Raw genomic sequence first — 26247 nt, forward strand, 5'->3', positions numbered from 1 at the left:
ACTATTTAAGAAGTAGGTGGGGGAGTGGAGTGGGGAGATTAGATCAGGTGGGGTCTGCTGGGAGTCAGTGGGGTGAGATCTGATCACATCAGGTGGGGGTGGAGTTGGGCAGGTTGGAGGAAAGTCGATGGGGGTAATCAGATGGCGAGGTCAGGTTGGGTTGAGGGTTTGAAGCTGCCAGGGTCAGAACAGGGAGTCAGCTGGTGAGGTTGATCAGGTCGGGTGATGGGGGAGTCAGAGGCTGGAGCGAAGATTGGCGGGTTGGAGGGAGCAGGGAAACGGTGAGGAAGTTGGGTGGTGGGGGTTTATCAGTGAGTCAGTGGTATAGTCGGGGGTTGAGGGATGAGCTCAGCTGGTCAGTTGTACAGTAATCTAGGAGTTAGGCTCGAATTTCTCTGTCTACCATTTCCTGGGTAACTATTTCAGTAAGTAAGATGGAACTGTCTGAAGTCTCCAACTCCAACTCAGTGTTGAAGACTTTTTAGAAAGAAGAAAAGAAAGAAAGAAAGAATCACTTATTGTCACAAGTAGGCTTCAATGAAGTTACTGTGAAAAGCCCCTAGTCGCCACATTCCAGCGCCTGTTCGGGGAGGCTGTTACGGGAATTGAACCGTGCTGCTGGCCTGCCTTGGTCTGCTTTCAAAGCCAGCGATTTGGCCCTGTGCAAGGGTCCGAGGGAGCAGGAGAATTTCATTGGAAGCTCAAACGTCTTGCACAATTCCCAGTAATGGACCTTAAGAGATATGTCTGGTCTTTGACTATCTGGAGACCTGGAAGATCTGGACCAATGTATTCTACATGTAAGGAGAGGTCTCTAGGAGCTGTGTAAAAACAAGCTGCAGTGTAAAAATTAGAATAAATTAATGAAATATTGACACATTAGTTCTCAACGCCATAAACATTCAAAACCTTTACATCTTGCTTTTTAGGGCTCGGTACAGACCTACTAAATGCGATACAAGCTGGGACGCTTCAAGAAAATTATATTGGGGTGTCCCTGGCAAACCAAATTTTCCATAATCTGATGGTCACTGAAGCTGCTACTTTAACACATATGTTTTACTCTGCGGTTAAGCTGATGCAAGCACCAGATAGAACTCTAGTTGCTTATACCGTCTGGGGGGAGGGGGGTGGGGGGAGTTGCTTGGGCTGTTTTCTTTTTAATAGTGGAAATAATATGCTTTGTTCCCTGGTTTAAAGAATGGACAACAGGCCCTTGTATTTGCACCATGCATTTTGACTAGGAGGATTATTGGGATTTATTTTGCTACATGTTGCAAAAGATCATATTGTTTTGTGTGTGGCATAGTAACATAATATTAATTTACCTCTTTTTCATCTTTAGCTCATTTAAAGAAGCCTTTTTGAACCAAATGCTAAATGTTTGTTCCCATTCTGACCGTCAGCTTCGAAATGACTTGCTGATAATAACCACAAGTCTAGCAGAACATCCCAGGATTCCAATGATTGTAAGTTTTACTGTGAAATGCTAACAGAGATTTATAAAATTCATGGATATACTGGTTTTACACTTTAACAGAACAATCAAGCATAAATCACAAATGGACAGCATGGAGACACAGCAAGCAATTAGGAAAGCGAATAGAATGTATTGCTTATTACGAGGGGAATTGAAAACAAAAGTAGGATGGTTATACTTCAGTTATTTAGGGCATTGGTGAGACCACATCTGGAGTACTGTATACACTATTGCTCTCATTATTTAAGGAACGATGTAAATGTATTGCAAGCAATACAGAGAGGGTTTACTCGACTAATACCTGGATTGGGTGGGTTGGCATACAAGGAAAGGGTGGTCAGACTAGCCATGTATCCACTGGAGTTTAGAAGAGTAAGAGGTGTCAAACATTTAGGGCGCAATTCTCCCAAACGGGAACAAAGTCCCCTAGCAAGTGTGATTAGCCGCATGGGTATTCAACGCGACTTGCATTGAATAAGGGACCTGAACGCACGGCTGAGACCGCGCATAGCCCTATTTTCCACAGTGGGGAGCTCCGCTCGCTGGAACCCGAGAGATTTTAAAATGCTGTCCCGATCTCTAAGGCCCCTGAAATAATCTCCAACCTCCCCTCCCCAGCCCGAACGCAAGATGGGGTCCCCGCAACACCCATACCAGGCAGTGCCAAGCTGGCTGTGCCACCTGGGGACCTCGGCAATGCCAGACTGGCACCCAGGTGGCACTGCCCATGTGCCAGGTAGCACCAGAAGTGCCAGAGCACGACCCTGCCCAAGGGGCATGCAGCTGTGGCCTCAGATTCCTTTGGAGACCCCCACGAGTGCTGTCCTGTCTGGTTCCCATTTGTGGGGACCACTGCTGAACAGCGCTCGCCCAAGGTCTCTGAGGTGAAGGGGTTGAATCCCAAAGCCTCAGGTACCTTGGGAATCTGCACATTAGAGTGAGGCTTACTGCCTTATTGCGTTGAATTTTGTGAGTAGTTACGAGCTGGATAGATCCAAGAGTGTGGGGCGTCATTCTCCGCCGGCGGGAGTCTCCGTTTTGCCGGCGCCGGGGGGTTTCCCGACGGCGTGGGGCTGCCCCACAATGGGAAACCCCATTGACCGGCAGGTGTTACGGAGACTCCCGCCGGCCGGTCGGGGCAGAAATGTGGCGGGGCGGGTAGGGGAATTTCGCCCGTGGTCTCCTGCGAGCTGCTTTTCGGGCGCAGCATGGCAGTTGGATTCCGTCCTTGAGATTCAGATAGGGCTTGACAGGGTAGATATGGAAAGAATGTTTCCATTTGTGGGAGAATCCAGAACATTTATACACCTGCTCCTAATTCATAAGTTCTTAAGTTCATACGTTAACACTTTCTTAATACAGTTGAGATAGATTTTGTAATTTGCTGTTGTGATGCATTCTGTGATACAACAGTTGTTTGAAGCACTTTATTTTGTAGATTTTATCAAACTTTAACATAGATTTGAAATGGTTTGCTCAGTAGCTTCCTAAAATTGTATTTTCATCATAGGAAACTGGATTTACTAAGCTCCTGATAGTTTTTGCGACATTTCCTGAAGGTAAGAATTTTCTACAAGTGGGAATCATCTAAAGGTGTGCATCCAGTTTTGACTACTGATACTTTATCTGCTGTTTTCTTTATGTCCAAATGTTAGTAATATTAAGAAAACAGTGAATCAAACGGAGTTGCATTGCATGTTTGTGAAATCTTCAAATATTTCAATTGTTGACTTGATACAGTATTTTACAGTTTACGACTCGCTCCACCATTTGCTGTCTCCCACTTACAAACAAATCTGCAAACCAAATTGTTAACAAAGGGACTGAAAATTCAGGGCGGGAAATTCCCGGTTGTCAGGATTCACCTTTCCCATTGGCAGTGCACACCAGCATGGCGTGATTTCAATGGGAAATCTCATTGACAACTAGCAGGAAGATAGAATCCCGCCACCAGCGAATGTGGCGCCATCGTGAAACACGAGACCGGAGAATCCCACCCCTGTTTGTATTCTCTTTAATGTATTTAAATATCTTTTTTTTTAACAAACAATTTTATTGAGGTATTTTTTGGCATTGTAAACAGTTACAGATAACAGAAATGTGCAAACATCAATATAAAACCAATACTTCAATCAAACCATACTGCACATGCCCGCTCCTCTCCCCTAGACACTACCCGCCTATTTATTCCTCCTACTCTACTCTAATCTCCCCCGCCCCCCCCCCCTCTTCCTCCCCCTCCTGCTGACGTTCACTCTCCCGCAAAGAAGTCGATGAATGGTTGCCACCTTCGGGCGAACCCCAGTACAGATCCCCTTAAGGCGAACTTAATTTTTTCCATACCCAGAAAACTTGACAGGTCCGAAAGCCATAGTTCGGTCTTCGGGGGTTTTGAGTCCCTCCATGCCAGCAGTATCCGCCGCTGGGCTATTAGGGAAGCAAAGGCCAGAACATCTGCCTCTTTCTCTCCCTGGACTCCCGGGTCTTCCGAAACCCTGAAATATGCTACCCCTGGACTCATCACCACCCTTGTTTTCAGCACCTGGGACATGACCCCCGCAAATCCCTCCCAGTACCCCCTAAGCTTAGGACATACCCAAAACATGTGAACATGGCTCGCTGGTTCTCCCGCTACCCCAAAGAATTTGCTCATCCGAGCTATCGTCATGTGGGCCCAGTGAACGACCTTAAATTGAATCAGGCCGAGCCTGGCACATGTTGCGGTTGAGTTTACCCTACTCAGAGCTTCCGCCCACAGCCCTTCCTCCATCTCCCCGCCAAACGCCTCCTCCCATTTGAGTTTCAGTTCCTCCGTCTGGGACTCTTCCCCCTTCATGAGCACCGTGTAGATATCCGAGACTCTGCCCTCTCCTCCTTCTCCTCTAGAGACTATTCTGTCCTGGATCCCTATTGGCGGGAGGCGTGGGAAGGATGGGAACTATCTGCGTACAATGTCCCGCACCTGTAGTCATTTCCTAAAGTAATTTCCCCTTACCATCCCAAATTTATCCTCCAAGCCCCTCAAACTCACAAAGCTCCCCTCCAGGACATATCGTCCACCCTCCCCACCCCCGCCCGCCGCCATGTTCGAAACCCTCCATCGATGTTCCCGGGGGCGAATCAATGGTTATCACATATTGTAGCCCAGACAGATGCACCCACTCCCCCCCCCCCCCACATGCCTCCTCCACTGGCCCCATATCCGCAGGGCCGCCCCCACTACTGGGCTGGTGGAGTACCTGGCCGGCGACAGCGGTAAGGGAGCCGTGACCAGGGCTGCCAAACTGGTGCCCCTGCACGAAGCTGCCTCCACTCGCTCCCAGATAGACCCCGTATCCACCATCCACTTCCTTATCATGGCTATGTTAGCCGCCCAGTAGTAGTTGATCAGACTCGGCAATGCCAGTCCCCCCTCGCTGCGGCTCCTTTCAAGCATCGCCTTCTTCACCCGCGGGGATTTACCCGCCCAGACAAAGCTCATGATGATTTTGCCAGTCCTTTTGAAGAAGGACCGTGGGATAAAGATCAGGAGGCACTGGAAGATGAACAGAAATCTAGGGAGGATTGCCCCCCCCCCTAGTCATTCCCTTCCACCCCTTCGCAGCTCTCAACGCCATCGCCAACGGCTCTATGGCCAGCGCGAACAGCAACGGGGAGAGTGGCACCCCTGCCTGGTCCCGCGGTGTAGTCTGAAATAATCTGACATTATCCTGTTCGTCCTAACGCTAGCTTTTGGGGCCTGGCACAATAGTCTGACCCAATTAACCAGTCCCTCCCCGAATCCAAACCGTCCAAGCACCTCCCACAAATAGCCCCACTCCACCCGGTCGTAGGCCTTCTCAGCGTCCATTGCCACCACTACCTCCACCTCCTTGCCCGTCGGGGGCATCATGATCACATTAAGCAATCTTCTCAAGTTAGCTGTCAGCTGCCTGCCTTTCACAAACCCTGTCTGATCGTCCCCAATCACCTCCGGTACGCAGTCCTCAATTCTAATCGCCAGGACCTTGGCCAGGAGCTTGGCATCCACATTGATCAGGGAGATTGGCCTGTATGACCCGCAGGATTCCGGGTGTTTGTCCCGCTTCAGTATCAGCGAGATGGTGGCTTGCGACATCGTCGGTGGCAGGGTCCCACTATCTCCGAGAACTTCTTGTAAAACTCTACTGGGTATCCATTCGGTCCCTGGGCTTTCTCCGACTGCATGGCCTTTAGGCCCCCCAATACCTCCTCCGCTCTAATCGGGGCCCCCACCCCGCCCACTAGTCCCCTGCCTACGTGTGGGAAGATTAGTCCATCCAGGAACCTATTCATCTCCTCCGGCTCTTCCAGGGGTTCTGAAGTGTACAGCTTACTATAGAAGTCCCGAAATACCTTACTCAGTCCTGCCGGGTCCTCCACTCTGCTCCCCTCCCCATGAACCACTCTACTTATTTCCCTGGCCGCCTCCCTCTTCCTGAGTTGCTGCGCTAGCAATCTACTGGCCTTCTCCCCATGCTCATACACCACTCCCCTCGCCTTCCTAAGTTGTTCCACGGCCCTACTCGTGGATAGCACCCCCAGTTCCACTTGCAATCTCCGTCTCTCCCTGAGTAGGTCCTTCCCAGGGGACCCCGCATGCTCCTCGCCTATCCGGTGAATTTCCTTAACCAATCTGTCCATTTCTGCTCTGTCCTCCCTGACCCTGAGCCCGAATTGAGATCAGCTCCCCCCTCACTACTGCCTTCAACGCCTCCCACAGGGTCGCTGCTGAAACCTCCCCCGTATCGTTCACCTGCAAGTAATTTTGCATACACTTCCGAAGTCTCTCACACATCCCCTCCTCCGACAACAGTCTAACCTCCATTGCGGGCGTTGGTAATTCGCCCCCCCAACCTGCAGGTCCACCCAGTGCAGGGCATGGTCTGAGATAGTGATTGCCGAGTATTCCGTATTCTTTACCTCCCCTACACAGTCCCTGCTCACGATAAAAAAATCAATCCTAGAATATACTTTATGAACATGCGAATAAAACGAGTAGCCCCTTCCCGTCGGCTGTCTGGCTCTCCATGGGTCCACTGCCCCCATTTGCTCCATGAACCCTTTCAGCTCCCTTGCCATTGCTGGGAGTCTGCCTGTTCTGGGACATGACGGGTCCAGCTCCGGGTCAAGGACCGTATTAAAGTCCGTCCCCCCCCCCCATTATCAACTTACGTGAGTCTAGGTCCGGGATCTCCCCCAGCACTCTTTTGATAAAGTCAGCGTCATCCCAGTTTGGCGCATATATGTTCACCAGCACCAGTCTTCTCCCCTCCAGCTTGCCTCTTACCATAAGGAATCTGCGACTACGCCCTCTGCCTCAAATTGAACCCGCTTATTGATCATAATTGCAACCCCCCTGGACTTAGAATCCAAGTCAGAGTGGAAGACCTGGCTGATCCAGCCCTTCCTTAGCCTAGTCTGGTCAGACACTTTCAGATGTGTCTCCTGCAACATAATTACGTCCGCCTTTAGAGCCCATAAATGCGCGAACACACGTGCCCTTTTAACTGGCCCAATTAGTCCCCTGACATTCCAGGTGATCAGCCTGGTTGGGGGGCACAACCCCCCCCCCCCCCCCCGCCCCGCGGCCGGTCAGCCATAACCTTTCTTGGGCCCGCCCCCGGCCCATGCGCCGTGCCATTCCTGGCTCGCCTCTTGGCTGCCTCCACCCCCGACCTCCTTTCCATTACCTACTTCAGATCCCCCCCCACGTCAGCAAAATAACTCCCCACCCCTCCCCCCCCCAGCAACATCCCCCGATAACCCCACTCCTGCCATTCACTGGCTGTATTCTCCCCCTCCACCTGACTCCCTTGACTAGCCAATCTGCTAGCCCGGTGGCTCATCGCTCCGGCGCCCCCTTGTCTCACTTCCATTGTTTCCTCGATCTCATCTCCCCACTCCCCAGCACACCATCCCCCACTCCGACCCACTGGAGCAGTCTCACTAAGATGGGAAAGATCAAACAAGATGTAAACATCAAACAGCACCGCGAGGCTGCTCCAAGTACAATACAGGTCCAGCTGTGTACACAGAAAAGTGTTAACCCACGTCCCTTTCTGAGCATCAAAAAAAAAGAAAACAATTATATAACACCGCAATAACCCAGTACCCGTACATCCCCCATCCGAAACAAACATAAAAACCATAGACATAAATGAAACCAAAGCCCCCAACCAACATCTTTAATCCCCATTGCTGACCGGCCACCCTTTTGTTACAATACAGGCTCCAGCGCACTCGGAGAGCCCAACAAAAGGTACCCACCACAACAGAAGAAAAAAAAAAGGAGAGAAAAAAACAACAGAAAAAAAAGGAAAAAGACCATTCGAAAGGGAGGGGGGGGGGGGGGGGGGGGGGGGGGGGGGGATACCCTCCCCCCACATCCCCCACAGGCAAAAACTGCCCACTAAAAATACACCACAAGGCACCTTTAAAGCAGTAAACAGTCGATCAGCAGTCCAGGCAGAGTAGGCGTCCCTTCAAACAGCAATTCTCGGACCCTAGCTTGCGTCCGTGGGTCCTTTTTTTCGAGACCAGCCCCTGATCCCTCACAAAGTCCATCGCTTCTTCGGGCTCGGAGAAGTAGTGGTGTTGGCCCTGATGCGTAACCCAAAGACGGGCCGGGAACAGCAGACCAAACGTCACGTGCTTTTTGAACAACACCTCCTTAACTTGTTTAAAGGCTGCTCGCCGCCTGGCCACCTCCTGGCTTAGGTCCTGGTAAATGCGAAGGACACTGTTATTCCACGTGCTGCTTTTAGTGCTCTTTGCCCACTGCAGCACCCGCTCCTTCTCCACAAACCTGTGGAACCTAATCATCATCGGGCAGGGGGGACCCCCTGGACGCACCTATCTCTCCTGTACTCTGTGCCCCCTCCAGCTCCAGCGGTCGCGGACAGGCTTCAGCCCCCATCAGCTGCATCAACAGGTCCGCCACGAACGCTGTGGCATCAGCTCCCTCCGCCCCCTCCGGGAGGCCGATGGTCCTCAGATTTTGTCTACGGGCTCTATTTTCCAGCTCCTCTACTCTGTCCAGCAGTCTTCTCTGTCTCTCCTTCAACCCGTTGACTTCTAGCGCAGCAATCATCTGCACGTCCGCCTACTCCCCCAGCTCCTTAACTTTTTCGACCTGGGCATCCAGTCTCTGGTTCAGCTGATCCACTGCCTTCTGAAGTGGGTCCAAGTTATCCCGCTTCAATGACTCAAAACTGTTCTTTATCACCTGCAGCATGTTTTCCAGCGCCTACTGGATCGCCGGGTCCGAGGTCCGCCATCTTTGCTCCCGGGTCAGCTTCCCCTGCACGTTGCCTTTGTCCCTTCCTCTCCCGTTTGCGCTGCTTTCTGCTCTCCTACAGTTCCATGCAGCTCTGCTCGCTCCTTAGCCCCCCGTGGCCGTCCTTTCACAGCCCCGCAAAACCGGGGAACCAGGCCCTCAAATCCCGCCGGAGTGAGAGCCCCCGAATGTGCGGGTCACTCACTCATTGCCACCACCGGAAGTTCGTATTTAAATATTTTATTGGTTTCATTATCTCCAATTTTTTTCCTGCTTATTCAATATAAAAATACAAAGGGGCCAATTTTCCTCATTTGAATGCTTTGTTAGCTTTTGTTTCTAGGATTTTATCAATTTCAGAAGTATTCCTGAAAGGGCTGAAATTTCCTACTTGAAAAATGTGAGGACATTTAAGTTAAATGTAGATGAGCAGGAGGGCATTTCTTTTTTGAATTTTTTCCAGGTAATGATTCAATAAATAGGTATTACAGATTGCCACTATCCCCTTCAGATCAGGGTATCCAAAAAGCAGTCCCTTGGTTCTAGTCTCTCCCACAAGTGGAAACATCCTCCCGGTATCGACTCTATCAAATCATTTCATTATCTTATAGGTTTCAGCATAATCACCTCATTCTTCTGAATTACAAAATTGTTATGGCACAAAAGGAGGCCATTCAAATTATCTTGTCTGCACATGCTTCTCCAAATGAGCATTTGAATTTAGTGCCGTTCTCCTGCCTTTTCCCCATACCCCTGCACATTGTTTCTATTTAAATAATCATCTAATGCCTTCTTGAATGAACCTGCCTCCACCACACTTCCAGGCATTGCATTCCAGACCCTAACCACACGCTGTGTGAAAACATTTGCTCACATCACATTTGTCTCTATTGCAAATCATTTTAAATCTGTGTCCTCTCATTCTCGATCCTTTTATTCACGGAACAGTTTTTCCCTATTTACTCTGTCCACCCACCTCGTAATTTACAATACTCTATCTAATCTCCTCTTAGCCTTATTCTCTCCAAGGACAGTCCCAACTTCTCAACTTATCTTCATAACAGAAGTTTCTCATATCTAGAACCATTCTTATAAACCTCTTCTTGACTCTCTGCAATGTGTTCACATCCTTTTTAAAGTATGGTGCCCAGAATTGTATACAATACTCCAGCTGAGATCTAACTCGTGTCTGATATAAGTTCAGCATAACCTCCTTGCTGTTGTACTCTATGCCCTAATTAATAAAACGCAGGATACTATATGCTTTATTAACTGCTCTCAACCTGTCCTGCCACCTTCAATGACCTATACACATATACACCCAGATATCTCTGCTCCTGCAACCCCTTAAAAATTGTACCCCTTATTTTATATTGCCTCCCCATACTCTTCTTACCAAATTGCATCTCCTCACACTTCTCTGATTTGAACTTCATCTGCCACCTATCTGTCCACTCCATCAACTTGTCTGTGATTTTTTGATTTTCTACACTGTCCTCCTCACATTTCAAAGTTTTGTATCATCACCCCGTGCACACCAAGATCTAGATCATTAATGTATATTAGGTAAAGCAAAGGGTCCCAATGCCAACCTCTGGGGAGCACCACTACAAACCTTCCTGCAGCCTGAAAAATATCCATTGACCATTACTCCATTACTCCCTGCTTCCTAATATACAGCTAATTTTGGATGCACGTTGCCGCTGTCCCTTTCAGTCCATCAGGTATATCTTTGCTCACAAGTCTGTTGTGTGGCACTGCACTGAATTCCTTTTCAAAGTCCATGTACTCCACATCAACAGCATTACTCTCATCAACCCTCTCTCTTACCTCTTCAAAAAACTCCAGCAAGTTAGTTAAACATGATTTCCCCTTTAGAAATCCATATTGTCTCTTCCAGATCAACCCACTTTTTTTCCATGGGACTACTAATTCTATCCCAAACAATTGTTTCTAGAAGCTTCCCCACCACCAAAGTTAAATTGTATCTTCTGGGCTTATCCTTACAACCTGGATTTTGAACAAGGGCATACTGTTTGCAATCCTGTGTCTAGGAAACTGGAAGATTATGACCAGTGCCCTGAAATTTTTATTCTCACTTCCTTCAATATCCTTGAATGCATCTCATTCAGTTCTGGTGTCTTGTCAACTTTAAATACTGACAGTTTATCCTCTACTTCCTCCTGATCAATTTTGAACCCTGCTAGTGACAAAGTTTCCTCTTCTGTCACCATGACCTGGATAAAATCTACCTCCTTGGAAAAGACGAATGCAAACTACTCACTTAATGCCACAGCCAATGCCACTTGCCTCCATGTGTAAATTCCCTTTTAGATCCATAATCTCTCCCTTTTCCCACCCTTTTCCTATGTGCCGATAGAATACTTTGGGATTCCCCTTTTATGTTGACTGCCAGTCTTTTCTCTTAACCCCTCTTCGGTTCTCTAATATACTTTTCACCTTCCCCTGAAACTTCTGTATTCAACTTGGTTCTCAATTGTCTACTGTATTCGCTGGCCCCAACGCGTTATCCTCTACATTGCGGAGACAAAAGCAGAGGAAATCATGCTGAGTTCCCAATGAGATGCTGCTTTAACTAGCCCCTCCTTCCCCCTCCCACACCCCTTGGCAGTTAAAATTCTATCTAATGGTTAAGCTCAATGATCTTTCTGACTTCACAGATGCTGGCAAACCTGTTAGGTATTTCGAGCATTTTCTGTACTTATTTGAGATTTCAAGCATTTGCAATATTTTGCATTTATACTCGAAGCCATCTTGTTGTGGTGACAGAATGCAGGTGCAGAATTATTTTTATCAACAACTTTGCAGCCCCCACCCCCCCACCTCTGCCCTCTCCTCCCACAACGATCATTGCCAAAACCAGGGGAACCATGGGTAATATTTTGACCCAAGTTATAAATAGACATGGAAATGACCTAAACCCAGAAAATCATCTGGTTCTGCTCTGCTCTTGTGCAGATTTTCAAGGTAAACCTTGATCTTTCACGATCTACTTGGGGTGGTGGCATGTGATGTGTAAAGAAAAATGGTCCCAAGGAAAAGTTGTCTGTAGCAAATAGTGCAACATTGAGCAAGGCATCAAAATATTAAGTCCGTTAAAAATAAGTTAATTTCATATGGGAACCATTGGGTATTAAAAAACTAAATACAAAGCCTTTAGTTATCAGGGGCGATTCCTCAAGTGTCCCAGCTCTCCATGTAACGATTTTACATTGATAACACCTCATCACTTGTTCTTTAACTAGAGAAAACACTTTTCCCCTAATCACCCTCTCAAAAATTCTTCAAAGCTGCCATATACAAATTTATCAGTTTTTTATTCTTGCAATCAAAACAGAAAGCCCATATTTCAATGCCATGGTATTGCTCAATGACCCCTAAGGAGTTGTTCGCTTGTAATTTTAGTAATTCATGTGATTTAGGGATCACTGACCAGGCCAGAATTTATTATCTATTGCAAATCACCCTTGTGAAGGTAGTGCTGAGCCACTTTCTTCAAACTGCTGCAGTCCCACAGTGTTGTCAGGCAAAGAGATCCAGGATTTTGACTCCAGAATGATGAAAATAACAGTGATATATTTCCTAGTTAAGTGGTATATTGCTTGGAGGGGAATCTGCAGTTGGTGGTATGCATATGTCTCTGCTGACCATGTCCTTTGAGGTGGTAAAAGTGACAGGTTTGATAGTTGACTTGGTGAGTTGCTGCATTGCATCTTGTAAATGGTACACACTGCCACCATGTTGTACCTGTGGTAGAGGGAGTGAATGTTTACATTAGTGGATGGGGTTCCAATCATAAGGGCTGCTTTGTCCTTGATGGTGTTGAGCTTCTTCAGTATTGTTACTGCACTTATCCTGGCAAGTAGAATTTATTCTATCACATTCCTGACTTGTGCCCTGTAGGTGATGAAAAGGCTTTGGGGAGTCAGGAGATGAGTCACTTACTGCAGAATGTTCAGCCTTTTACTTGCTTTTGTGGGCAACGTTCCTTGCCTAATCAACGCCATCAAAAGGCAGATAGCTGATCCCTTACCTGGTTAGTGGGATCTTGCTTTGTGCAATTGCTGCCACAGCTACCTGCATAACAGCAGTGATTGCACTGAAATGTGTCATCTGTGAAGATCAATAATGATCAATAAAGTGTTAAATTAATGCAAGTATTTTTCATTGTTTTATGTTTTCTTTCTTTTATAGTAAAGAGCAATAACCCACTTGTTCATGGCCTGAAAATTTCCAGTAGCCATGAAGATTTTGAAATGAAAAAAATATTCTTCAATTTGCTTGTTGCTTTGACTAATGATCTTGCTTCAATACAGGTAAAATTTTATAAGTGACAAAGAAATGTACTGAACATGAGTTGTTAAAAGCCCATAAGTAACAGAAATTTATAAAATTAAACTCTTGCCAGTTTCAGTTTTGAAATCCTAACAAAGATGTTTTGTTATCTTCATTCATGTTATTTGAGCATCAATGGCAAGGATTAATTGTCCTTGAGAAGGCGGTGATGAGCTGCTGCCTTGAACTGCTGCAATACCTGTGATGTAGGTATATCCACCGTTCCATTAGGAAGAATTTTGATCCAGGGACAGAAAATAAATGGTGATAGATTTCCAGGTCAGAAGCACGGTAGCACAGTGAGTAGCACTGTTGCTTCACAGCTCCAGGGTCCCAGCTTCGATTCCCGGTTTGGGTAATTGTGTGGATTCTGCACGTTCTCCCCATGTCTGTGTGGGTTTCCTTTGGGTGGTCTGGTTTCCTCCCACAAGTCCCGAAAGACGTGCTGTTAGATAATTTGGACATTCTGAATTCTCCCTCTGTGTACCGGAACAGCGCTGGAATGTGGTGACTCGGGGCTTTCCACAATAACTTCATTGCAGTCTTAATGTAAGCCTACTTGTGACAATAAAGATTATTATTATGTATGATTTGGAGGGAAACTTACAGGTGTGACAGGCGGCACGGTAACACAGTGGTTAACACAGTTGCTTCACAGCACCAGGGTCCCAGGTTCAATTCCCAGCTTGGGTCACTATCTGTGTGGAGTCTGCACGTTCTCCCCATGTCTGCGTGGGTTTCCTCCAGGTACTCCGGTTTCCTCCCACAAGTTGCGAAAGACATACTGTTAGGTAATTTGGACATTCTGAAGTCTCCCTCAGTGTACCCGAACAGGTGCGTAGTGTGGCAAATAGGGGATTTTCACAGTAACTTCATTGCACTGTTAATGTAAGCCTACATGTGACAATAATAAAGATTATTATTATTAGTGGTGCCTGTTGCTCTCATTCTATTATATGGTAGAGATCATGGGCCGGATTCTCCGATTTTGTGGCTAAGTGCCGACGCCGGTGTGGGAACTGTGGCATTTTACAACGCCAGAATCGGCGCTGAACCCTCAATGATTCTTGGAGCAGTGACGGGCTAGCAGCCACGCTACGTAAAACTCCCGGCTCCTGTGCCACAAATGGACGGAGAATGGCTGGGTCCGTGGCCGTGCATGTGCACGGCGACAACCTGCAGTGGTTGCGCCGTACAACATGGTGCCAGCCATGCACGGAACCTACCTGCTAAATACTGCCCCCCACCAGTCCCCTCAGCCCTCACAGAAGCCTCCCGGACCAGCAGCAAGGCTCCCGGCCAACTGTGGCAGCACTGGACACAGTCCGTGGCCGCCACGCCGTGTCCCCGACCGCTCAGACCACACATCAACTGCACGATCGGAACCCAGCCCATCGGAGGCGGAGCATCGGGGGTGGGCCTTCAGGTGACACGCCAACACTGTTCCAGCGCCATGCGGCACACAATGCGATGATGCCATTTCGGAGGGGGCCAAGACTAGAAAACTGGCATCAAACCGGCTCTGCCTCCGATTTGGGCGTCGGAGGGGATTCTCTGCTCGATCGCCGATTATGATATCGGCGTCAGGCAATGGAGGTAATCTGAAGGCCAGCTACACATTGAAGAATGTCTAGCCTCTGACCTGGATCTACACAAAGACTGTGCATTGGTCATTCCTACCAATGCTTCACGGACAGATATATCTGTGACAGATAGATGGTGAGAATGAAAATAAAGCGGGCTGGATTCTCTGATCTTGCGGCTATGTCTGCAGGATCTGTCTGGTCGGCACCGCCCCGCACCGATCCTCCATCCGGTGGTTGGCTAGCAGCCGCGCGCGTAAAGCCCCCAGATTTACCTGCAAATACGGCCGTAGAATGCAACATGGCGCAGGCTGCGCACAGACCCGGCCTGCCAAAAACTGCCCCCCTGTAACCACCCCCGGACCACCCCCATCAGTCTCCCCACCCACCGCCGAAGCCCCCCCTGTCAGCAGAACAGCTCCCCCTGACTGGCGGCGCTGAACTCAGTCTGCAGGCGCCATGCGAGATCCCCGAACGGTGTGAGCACACGCGAGCGACGCCGTTGGGGACTCGGCCTATCAGGGCGGAGCATCGGGTGGAGGGCCTCAGGTGACGTCCTGAGGCCATCCGTATGGCATGGAGTACGCCGTTTTTGAGGGGACGGAGCATCGCAAAAACAGTGCCGCCCCCAATTCGGGGGTTCTGCGGCCGATCGTCGAACGTGATTTTGGCGGTGGCAATAGGAGAATCCAGCCCATAGTTTTTTTTTGCCTAGTGTTGGTTCTCTTATTACCTGTCATAAGTCCAGTCTGATTGATATATCCTTCAGGACTCAACCAGCTCAATTAGTAGTGGTGCTACCAAATCACCTCTTGATGACAGGCATGGAAATTCTTTATCCAGAATACATTATATGCCCTTGCTACCTTTAGTGCCTTTTTCAATTGTTGTTCAATGTGGAGAAGTACAAATTCATCAGTTAAAGGTGGGGAGGTGTGGTGGAAGGTAGGTGGTAATCAGAAAGACATTTCCTTGCAAATCTTTGACCTGATGCCGTGAAACTTCATGGGGTCCAGGATCAGTGTTGAGGATTCCCAGAGACAGTTCCTCCTGATTGTACATGATTGTTCCACTGTCTCTCATCAGTCTGTCCTGCTGGGGAGACTGAACAGTCAGTGATGGTGATGGAGGTGTTTGGGATATTTGCTGTAAGATCAGGGGCAAAATTCTCCGTTATCGGCGCAAAGTCCGCCGACCGGCGGCAAAAACGGCGCAAATCCCACCTGCATCACGCCGCCCCAAAAGTCGCAAAGTCTCTGGCCCGGAATGGGCTAGCAGCGACATGACGCTATCCGCGCTGGCTCACGTGGTTCACGACGTGCAGCGTCATACACGTCGCACGGCGTGACGGCGCATTAAGGACGCGCTGCTCCCCCCACCCGACCAGAACACCCGACAGGATGGCCGCCCGCCGCTCAGCCCCAAGGTTCGAGTCTCGTGACATTGAGGCGCTCCTGGACGCAGTGGAGCAGAGGAGGGAGGCCCTGTATCCCGGGCACGGCCGCAGAGTTGCCCCACGCCACAGCCGGTGTCTGTGGAGGGAGGTGGCAGAGGCTGTCACCGCTGTGGCCCTGACACCACGGACAGGCACCCAGTGCCACAAGAAGGTGAACGACCTCGTCAGAGCAGCCAGGGTGAGCCTCCCCCCCCCTGCCCGATATCCATACCCCCCTCCCCCATATCCCCCCCTCCCCATATCCCCCTCCCCCATATCCCCATCCCCCATATCCCCCCTCCCCATATCCCCCCTCCCCCATATCCCCCCTCCCCCATATCCCCCATATCCCCCCTCCCCCATATCCCCCCTCCCCCATATCCCCCCTCCCCCATATCCCCTCTCCCCCATATCCCCCCTCCCCCATATCCCCCCTCCCCCATATCCTCCCTCCCCCATATCCCCCTCCCCCATATCCCCCCTCCCCATATCCCCCCTCCCCTATATCCCCCTCCCCCATATCACCTGATCACTGCCTGCGTGTCTAACCATGCATGCTTCATTGTGTATCGCAGGAGCAAACGTCGAGGCACCCATCCCTGCAGATGCAGACCGCCCGCATGATGCCCCTCGGAGACCACGGGGGACGGAGAGACCCGGACCCTCTGGCATGCGACGCCCGCAGGATGCCCCTCGGAGACCACGGGGGACGGAGAGACCCGGAGCCTCTGGCATGCGACGCCCGCAGGATGCCCCTTGGAGACCACTGGAGATGGAGAGACCCGGACCCTCTGGCATGCGACGCCCGCAGGATGCCCCTTTGAAACCACTGGAGATGGAGAGACCCGGACCCTCTGGCATGCGACGCCCGCACGATGTCCCTCGGAGACCACTGGAGATGGAGAGACCTGGAGCAACAGGGAGATGACGCCCCCAACTCGTGCGGGTGCGACGACGCAGGCGTGTGCCACCCAGCGACGAGAGTGGCAGCCACAGACCCCCGTCACAGCCAAGCCACGAAACCACTACCCAGGACACCCCTACCCAGGACACCACTACCCAGGAAACTGAAAGACTGGACAGTGACTCAGAGTGGATGGGCGGAGACGAACTGCCACCGCAAAGTACCATGGACTCCGAGTCGGACGATGTGCACGACACAACGCCACTGCTGTCACCAACACCCTCCACCATCGCAGAGACGCTCACCTCGGTTGGGCACTTTAGTGATGAGGCGTCTGGTACACTTACTGGTGCGCACAACACAGCTGTCCCGGTACAGCAGGTGGAGGTAGGAGCAGCAGAGGGGCCGGGCGGTCGGAGGGCAGCCCAGCCCAAGCGAACATCTGCCGCCCAGATGGATCCCAGGCTCCTGGAGTTACCACACCCACCCATAGATCCGATGCAACCACCGAACCGGAGACGAGCGAAGAGGGTGACGGCCAGCTTGCGGCGGCTGCAGTCGCAGGTGGAGGAGTCCACCCGCGTCCAGGAGCTGGGAGTGGTGCCGGTCATGCGTGCCACCCAGGCCGACACCGCACGGGTGGCGTCCGCGGTGGAGGCAATGGGTGCGACGGTGTCAGACATGGGGAACGGTTTGCGAGGCCTGGGGCTTTCCGTGCAGGTGGCGTCTGTGGCCCAGGACATGGCTGCCCTCTCACTGGAGGCCATGAGCCAGCGGCAGATGGCAGAGGCGCTCAACGCCATAGCCCAGTCTCTGCAGGCCATGGCCCAGTCTCAGCAGGCCATGACCCAGTCTCAGCAGGCCATCACTGAGGGCAACGGCGCCATTGCCCATGTGCGAGCCAGCGTCGCACAGTCACAGACAGGGTTTGCCAATCCCCTGAGCTCCATGGCTGCAAACCTGCAGACCCCTGTCGATACCAGCACGGGCCTCCAGGACTGGCAGGGCCAGATGTCGGGGGGGCGTCGGATGGCCAGTCCGTTCGCATCCCCCACCCATGTAGAGGCCTGGGGGCCATCGGGCACCCCGAGGGAGGAGGAGGTGCTGTGGTCCGTCCCAGGTCCCCCTGTTCCCCCCTCGGACTCCCCCCCTTCCGTCCCAGGTGCATCGGGTGGGCAACGGGCAAGACAGGCTGGCAGCTCGCCATCCCAATCGCCCGGGCCGCAGCCTGGCCCATCTAGGCCAGGACGCCCCAGGAAACGGCCGCCAAAGGGATCCCGTGTCAGAGGGCAGGAATCACAGGAGTCCACCTCCAGTTCTGCTGTACCGTCTGGAGAACCACGTAGACGTAGTCATAGGGTCCGTAAGGCCAAACAATTAGACACTGAGTAAGTTGTCACGGGTGCAGGGCACAGATGAGTTTTAGGGGCTAGGGCGCGTGCATGAACCCCTTTCGTTATTAAAGTCAATGTTACCCCTACAGAAGCTGCCTTTGTGCTCTGTCCAAAGCGTGCGGGGGTGTCATGTACGTTGAGCGCAAGTGTGTGTGTGAGGGGTGGTCTTACCTCAGCCCCAGGTGAGTCTGCCCCCTTCCCCCTGGGCCGCCATCAACATCCCCCCGGGCAGAGGACGGGACCGTGCGCTGCAGTGTCACAGCCACATGCAGGGATGGTCCGGGTGGATGGTGGTACTCTGGCCATGGGTCAGACATAGTCCAACGATGTGGAGCCAGGAGCTCACCGCAGGGCGGGTTGTCATCATCCTCCATGGCCTGCAATAGAATCGCACCCACCGGCAACTGTGTGAGCCCGGCCGTTGTGCCGCAGGTGGATCGGCAATGGGGGGGTGGTGTGCATGCGGGTGGGGTGGATGGGGTTGGGGAGGGGGGTGAGGGTGCTGGGTGGGTGGATGGGTGGGGGGTGTGGGTGGTCGGCTGTTGCCATGGTGTGCGGTCTGTGGCCATACTACCCGATTCCCACGCCCATCTAGTCAGTGAAGCGGGCGGCTATCAGCCTGTCCCGTGCCCGCTGGCCCAGCCGGTAACGGTGGACAGCCACCCGCCCGTGTCTAGCCCGTCTGCCCTGACCATTGCCCCCATCCCCCTCATCTGGGGAGGACTGCGCCTCTTCCTGCTGCTCCTCCACTCCGCCCTCCTCTGCCTGCGGCACATCGCCCCTCTGCTGGGCTATATTGTGCAGGACGCAGCACACCACAATGATGTGGCCGACCCTATCTGACCGATACTGGAGGGGAGGTGTGTGTAGGGTTTTGTGTGTGTGTGTGACCAGAGAGGTCCAGGCACCTGAAACGCAAATTCAGCACGCCAAAGCACCTCTCTATCACTCCCCTTGTCGCTACATGGGCATCATTGTAGCGGTTCTCCGCCTCATTGTGTGGCCTCCGTATAGGCGTCATCAGCCACGATCGCAATGGGTAGCTCCTGTCACCCAGCAACCAGCCCCTCAGCCGGGGATGGCGTCCCTCGTACATGCCGGTGATGTATGACCGCGACAACACATATGAGTCGTGTACACTGCCCGGGTAACGGGCGCAGACGTGCAGGATCATCATGTGGTGGTCGCAGACCACCTGTATGTTCATCGAATAGGTCTCCTTCCTATTGGTGAACACGGCCCTGTTATCTGCAGGTGGCCGCACGGCGACGTGCATCCCATCAATCGCGCCCTGGACCATTGGGAACCCGGCCACGGCCACGGGCATCTTGGCTGGCCCGGTCCACAGGGAAGCGGATGTAGCGGTGCGCCATGGCATATAGGGCGTCTGTCACTGCCCGCATGCACCGGTGCACCAATGTCTGCGATATGCCGGACAGGTCCCCACTCGGTGCCTGGAATGACCCCGTTGCATAAAAGTTCAGGGCCACCGTAACCTTGACGGACACGGGGAGAGGGTGTCCCCCGCCAGTGCCACGCGGTGACAGGTGCGCCAGCAGGTGGCAGATGTGTGCCACGGTTTCCCGGCTCATCAGGAGTCTCCTCCTGCATTCTCGGTCCGTGAAGTCCTGGTATGACTGCCGGGGCCGGTACACACGGGGCGCTCTCGGGTGCCTCCGTTGCCGTGGGGCCGCGACGTCCTCCTCCCCCCTCCTCGTCCTGTCGGTCAGGTGTCCCTCCAGCCTGGTCGGCTGCCGCCTGCCCCTCTGCGGCAGCCTGCCTCATCCAGGGCAACATGGACATTAGCGGCTGCCGTCCCTCCCCGGCACGGACGCCTTCCCCCTCCCCGGCACGGACCCCCCCCCATCTCCCTCCCCGGCACGGACCCCATCCCCCTCCCCGGCACGGACCCCATCCCCCTCCCCGGCACTGACCCCATCCCCCTCCCCGGCACGGACCCCATCCTCCTCCCCGGCACGGACCCCATCCCCCTCCCCGGCACGGACCCCATCCCCCTCCCCGGCACGGACCCCATCCCCCTCCCCGGCACGGACCCCATCTCCCTCCCCGGCACGGACCCCATCCCCCTCCCCGGCACGGACCCCCCCCATCCCCCTCCCCGACACGGACCCCATCCCCCTCCCCGGCACGGACCCCCATCCCCCTCCCCGGCACGGACCCCCATCCCCCTCCCCGGCACGGACCCCATCCCCCTCCCCGGCACGGACCTCCCCCTCCCCGGCACGGACCTCCCCCCCCCCCCCCCCCCCATCCCCCTCCCCGGCACGGACACCATCCTCCTCCAAGGCACTCACCCCCCCCTCCCGGTACTCCCCCGGAGCCCAGCCCACTCTAACCACCCCCCCCCCCGCCGAGCACACACACACACAAAACCCTACACACACCTCTCCCCCACACATTCAGACTGCGGTCACGCTATCGCCTCTCCAGCGGCCAACCCCCCCAGGCCGTCACCCACCTCCACGCTGGTCGGCGTAAACCTTGAGCACTGGTTGACGCCGATTGAAAGGTGGTTTGATTTACGCCGACGTGACCCGTCATCACGTCGGCGGGACTTCAGCCCTCCGGACGGGAGGATATCGGCAGCCCCAAAATCCATTGCCTTGCGCCCACCCGTGCCATTCTCCGAGGTGTGCGGCGCCATTGACGCCCCGCCGACTTTTCTCCCTTCGGAGACTTCGGCGGGCGGCGGGGGTGGAATTCACAGTGGCCAATGGCCATTCTCCGACCCGCTGGGGGGTCGGAGAATCTCGCCCCACATGATATTGTTAGTATGGGTATGTATTGAAAAAGTAGCAGGGTGGCAAAACTTCAACTTTTCTTTTCTCTGCTTCTTCAATGTGGACCCATAACCTATTTTTGTGTGCCCAGTAAGAAATCTTACAACACCAGGATAAAGTCCAACAGGTTTGTTTCAAACACTAGCTTTCGGAGCTCTGCTCCTTCCTCAGGTGAATCCCCTGATTCACCTGAGGAAGGAGCAGTGCTCTGAAAGCTGGTGTTTGAAACAAACCTGTTGGACTTTAACCTGGTGTTGTAAGACTTCTTACTGTGCTCACCCCAGTCCAACGCCGGCATCTCCACATCATGGCTATTTTTGTGTGGCATGGAACAGTCCTTTTGCATAAATCAATGATGCCCATTTTTGCCTCGTTACCTCCTCCATTGACCCTATGACCCTTGACACATCTCATAATCACTCGGCAGGCATTCGAACAATGAGTCAAGGTTTCCTTCAATTAAGTTGTTGCACAACCAAAGCCATTCTTTTTGGCTTCTAATAGCACCACTATGATGAGTAGATGTCATTTCATAGAATAATAGTGCAAAATGTCTCATTTATGCCTATGTAATTCCAAAGTCTGTTACAGTTCTGCTCCCTGTTTATTACATTTTCAAGATACTCAGATCTAGGCCATTACTATGCATCAGAAATGGCAGTAGTCTTGATATCAACACCTGGAAGCTGCCACTGCACAATGGTATCATAGTGGTAATGTCACTGGACAAGCAGAGAGAGAAGCAAGAAGGCAACAAAACTTATGCTTGAGTAGGGAGTCCACAATTATCAGTGCTTAAAGAGAATTAGAGGGCAACCTGGCTAAATAGTTGTTAGCACTGTTGTTTCACAGCGCTAAGGACCGGGGTTCAAGTCCCAACTTGAGTCACTGTCTGTATGGAGTCTGCACGTTCTCCCCGTGTCTGCGTGGGTTTCCTCCGGGTTCTGGTTCCCTCCCACTAGTCCCGAAAGACGTGCTTGTTAGGGTAACTGGACATTCTGAATTCTCCCTCCGTGCACCCGAACAGGCGCAGAAGTGTGGCAACTAGCGGATTTTCACAGTAACTTTATTGCAGTGTTAATGTAAGCCTACTTGTGACACTAATAAAGATTATTATTATTAAATGCAAGTGGAAGGACCCCAACAAAACTAAAACTTTGGAGAATAGTTGAAAGACTGAAGGAGAATCAAAGCAAATTCCTGAGAGCTATGGCATATGGGGCTGGATTCTCCGATTCTGAGACTATGTGCTAACGCCAGCGTGGGAATGGTGGCATTCTACCACTGAAAAAATGGTGAAAAACGGTCAGCGATTCCCCCATCTGGTGGGGGGGCGAGCAGGCATGCAGTGTAGAGCCCCGGCTTTAGCTGAGGATACAGCCGGAAAATTGCCGTGGCCACGCCGTGCAACATGGTGCCGGCCGCGCATGGACCCGGCCTGCCGAATGCTCGCCATCCCCGCACCACCCCCGATAGTGCCCTCAGCCCCCGCCAAAGCCTCCCCTGTCCGCGGATCGGCTCCCTCCCGACTGGCGGCGCTGGACTTAGTCCGCAACCGCCATGCCGAGTTCCCAAAATTAAATACCATACGTGAGCAACGCCATCGGGAACGCAGCCCATTGGGACGGAGCATCGGGGGGGTGGGCCTCAGGTAATGTGCTGAGGCCATCCCGACAGCGTGCGGCGTACTCCTAGAGTAAGCCATTTTGGAGGGGGCAGAGCATCACAAAAGCAGCGCCGCCCCTAATTTCAGCGCCAACATGGATTCTCCAGCCGATCGCCGACCGGAGAATCCTGCCCCATGTTTTGGTCCCAAGAGAAGTGAAGTAACTCCCAAGATCCTATAGCGCATCGGGTAACTCTTGAGTGGAATTATACTCTTGAGTGGAATTAAAAACAAACTGGGCAGTGGTCTGTTGAGATAGAACATACATAGAGCATAGAATATACAGTGCAGAAGGACAGGGAATTAGATTTTCAGATATAAAATCTAAGTGTGCAAAATAAAAAGGGTGGGAATTTCTGGCCCCAACATTGGTGGGTATCATCGCAGGCAGGATGAGAAAATTTGGATTCCGTTGACTTTTAATCACTCTCTAAATTTTCCTGCCCCACCCTCGACTATGCCAGTTTGTGTCAGGGCTGGAAAACTTCACCTATAGAGTTAAGTATTTGCTTGGTTTAATTCTTTATATTAAATGTTTTTATTTAAAATGTAAAATCATTGTGGCGTGATTCAGTTATTAACTGGAAGTTCAAATTTCTTTTTAGATATTAATGGTTTCCCTTGAGATCATAACTGATTCCTATTAACTTATTGGCATTAGCCTTCCTGCAGTTGAATCTTAAATTTAAATCTTAAATGCTTAAACATCCCTTGTTCTTTTCTACAACTGTTCTAAACTTAAAGATAGTATGATAGCCATTTCTCAAATGCTCCCCCACTGAAGTGTATTCTACTTGGCCCACTTCATACACCAGAACTAGATCCAACATTGCTTCCTACCTTGTTGGACGAGAAAAAGACTGTTCAAGAAAAATCTATTGTATGCATTTTCTCCCCCTCTTTGCAGTTATTTTCCCAATCTTTATTGGAATAATTAAAGAACCCCTTTATCAGTGGTCTGAAATTCCTGTATCAGATAGGAAGCAGAGAATAGGGATGAATAGGGTTGTTTCCAATGGAACGTCATGAGTACCATGGTTGAGGATCAGTTATTCACAATTTATATTAATGAATTAGATGAGGAGACAGAATCATGGGGCGGGATTCTCCACTCCCACGCCGAAGTGGCCGCGCCGTTGTGAACGCCGTCGAGGTTTACGACGGCGCGAAACGGCCCCGATCCCGACCGATTCAGGCCCTGACAATGGGCCAGGATCGGGGCCGCGTCATCTACACGCGCCAGGCCTTGTCGCCCGCGTAAAGGCGGCGCCGCATAGATGACGCGGCTAGCGCCGCATAACTGGTGTCATGCGTGGTTGCCGTCCTCTCTAAGTCCGCCCCACAAGAAGATGGCGGACAGATCTTGCGGGGCCGCGGAAGGAAGGATGTCCTCCTTCAGAGAGGATGGCCCGACGATCGGTGGGCACCGATCGCGGGCCACCCCACATTTGAGGTACCCCCCCGGTGCAGAATCCCCCCTCGCCCCCACGCAGGCCGCCCCCCCAGCGTTCACGCACCGTTCACGACGGCAGCGACCAGGTGTGGACGGCGCCGGGGGGAACCCGCCGTTTTGGCCTGGCCCCTTGGCCCATCCGGGCCTGAGAATAGCGGGGGTGCCGGAGAATCGCCATTTTGGGTGTCTCGGGCGATTCTGCGGCCCGCGGAACTCGACCGGGCCGTTCCCGCCGCTTGGGAGAATCGCACGTCGGACCGGCGTCCCGGGAAATTTTGGCGGCCCAGGCGATTCTCCCAACCGGCGCGGGAGTGGAGAATCTCGCCCCATGTATCTCATTTTGCTGATGATATAAAGCTAGGGAATGTAAGCTGTAAGGAGGATACAAAGAGACTACAGAGTAATATAGATAGGTTAAGTGAGTGGCAACAAGGTGGCAAATGGAGAATAATAAGGGAAACTGGGAGAGCATTCACTTTGGATGCAAGAATAGAAAAGTAGAATATTTTAAAAGACATGAAACTTGTCAATGTTGATCTTCAGAGGGACTAGGAAATACAAAGATTGTTGATAGAAAAAGCAATTAGGGAGGCTAATAGCATGTTGACCTTTATTTCCAGGGGATTGGAATACAAGAATAAAGATCCTGCTACAATTGTGCAAGGCTTTGGCAACTCCATATTTAAAATCATGAGAAGTAGGAGCAAGAGTAGATAATTTGCCCATCATGCATGCTCCTATTTAATGGTTGTGGCCTTAAATCTATTTTTCTGTTTACCCTAATAACCTTCGCCTCTCTTGTAGATCAAATATCTGTCTATGCAGTCTTGAATACATTCAACAGCTCAACATCCACTGGTCTCTATGGAAGAAAGTTCCAAAGACTAATGTGAGATCAGAAATTCCTCCCAGCTCTGTCTTAAAAGGGAAACCCCTTCGGCGGGATAAGTGTTGGTGCTGGGGCAGGATTCGTGGACTTCCATGACAGCAAAACTGGCGCCGCACCCGAACCAATTCACCGACCGCTGAGGGGCTAGTACCGGCACCACATGGAGCACAAATGATTCCAATGGGACACAGTGTGGGATTCACCGGGTTCGCGATTGACACTCAGGAGGCTGAAAAGCTGCAGCCGCATATACACACTTCACCCCCACAAACAACATCCCAGCCAACAAGATAGCAGCGAGGAGAGTGGCACCCTGTTTTACGTACGGGCAGGCTTGAGATGCTGTTAGACGCTGTGGGGGAGAGATGGGCGACCCTGTACCCTTGCCCAGAAAGGAGGCTTCCAGCCACCACCATTTGCCGTGCCTGGGCGCAGATGGCAAAGGCCGTCAGCGCTGTGAGCAACACTGTCTGAACCGGCCAGCACTGCCGGAACAAACTGCACAATCTCCTCCGGGCGGCCAGGGTGAGTAGGCAGCATTGTACCCCTGGCACCAAGCCCCGTCCCACACACCCGTACCCCCACCCAGATGCGTCCAGACCATTACCCTGTATCACATGCCGGCAACCCATATCAGCTACCATGGCTGGGTGCCCTGGCCACTAACGCCACCAGTTATCTACCCCCTGGGCTACTTGTGTTGGACTGGCTAACGCTATGCGTTTCCTTTAACCCTCCCTCTGCCTCCACCGGGAGAAGGCTGCTCATAACCGCTATGAGTGGGAGAAGACTGGAAGGGGACAGCCGTACCTGCAGCCCCTCACCGTGGCAGAGCAGAGGGCCATTGACGTGGTCGGCGGGCCAGAGGAAAGGGCAGTCGCCAGGCTGGAGGTCGGCATGGGGCAAGGAAGTGAGACCCCGCTTAGTTGTGGTTACCCATGACACATGTGTTACCCCCCCCAACACCATCCCCACACCACCCTCACACC

General features: G+C 52.1%; 1 protein-coding gene across 3 annotated transcripts in view; it reads left to right on the forward strand.

Annotated features, from left to right (window-relative positions):
• Window positions 1-26247, forward strand: part of LOC140424932 (cilia- and flagella-associated protein 69-like) — a 186983-nt gene that overhangs the window by 64123 nt on the left and 96613 nt on the right. For all 3 annotated transcript variants that reach the window (XM_072508617.1, XM_072508615.1, XM_072508616.1), the window contains exons 9-11: window positions 1346-1469; window positions 2991-3039; window positions 12993-13114. In XM_072508617.1, the coding sequence (XP_072364718.1) occupies window positions 1346-1469; window positions 2991-3039; window positions 12993-13114 (295 nt within the window). The remainder of the gene's footprint in view (window positions 1-1345; window positions 1470-2990; window positions 3040-12992; window positions 13115-26247) is intronic.

This window comes from Scyliorhinus torazame, chromosome 6 (assembly GCF_047496885.1).
Source record: "Scyliorhinus torazame isolate Kashiwa2021f chromosome 6, sScyTor2.1, whole genome shotgun sequence".
Classification (NCBI taxonomy): domain Eukaryota; kingdom Metazoa; phylum Chordata; class Chondrichthyes; order Carcharhiniformes; family Scyliorhinidae; genus Scyliorhinus; species Scyliorhinus torazame.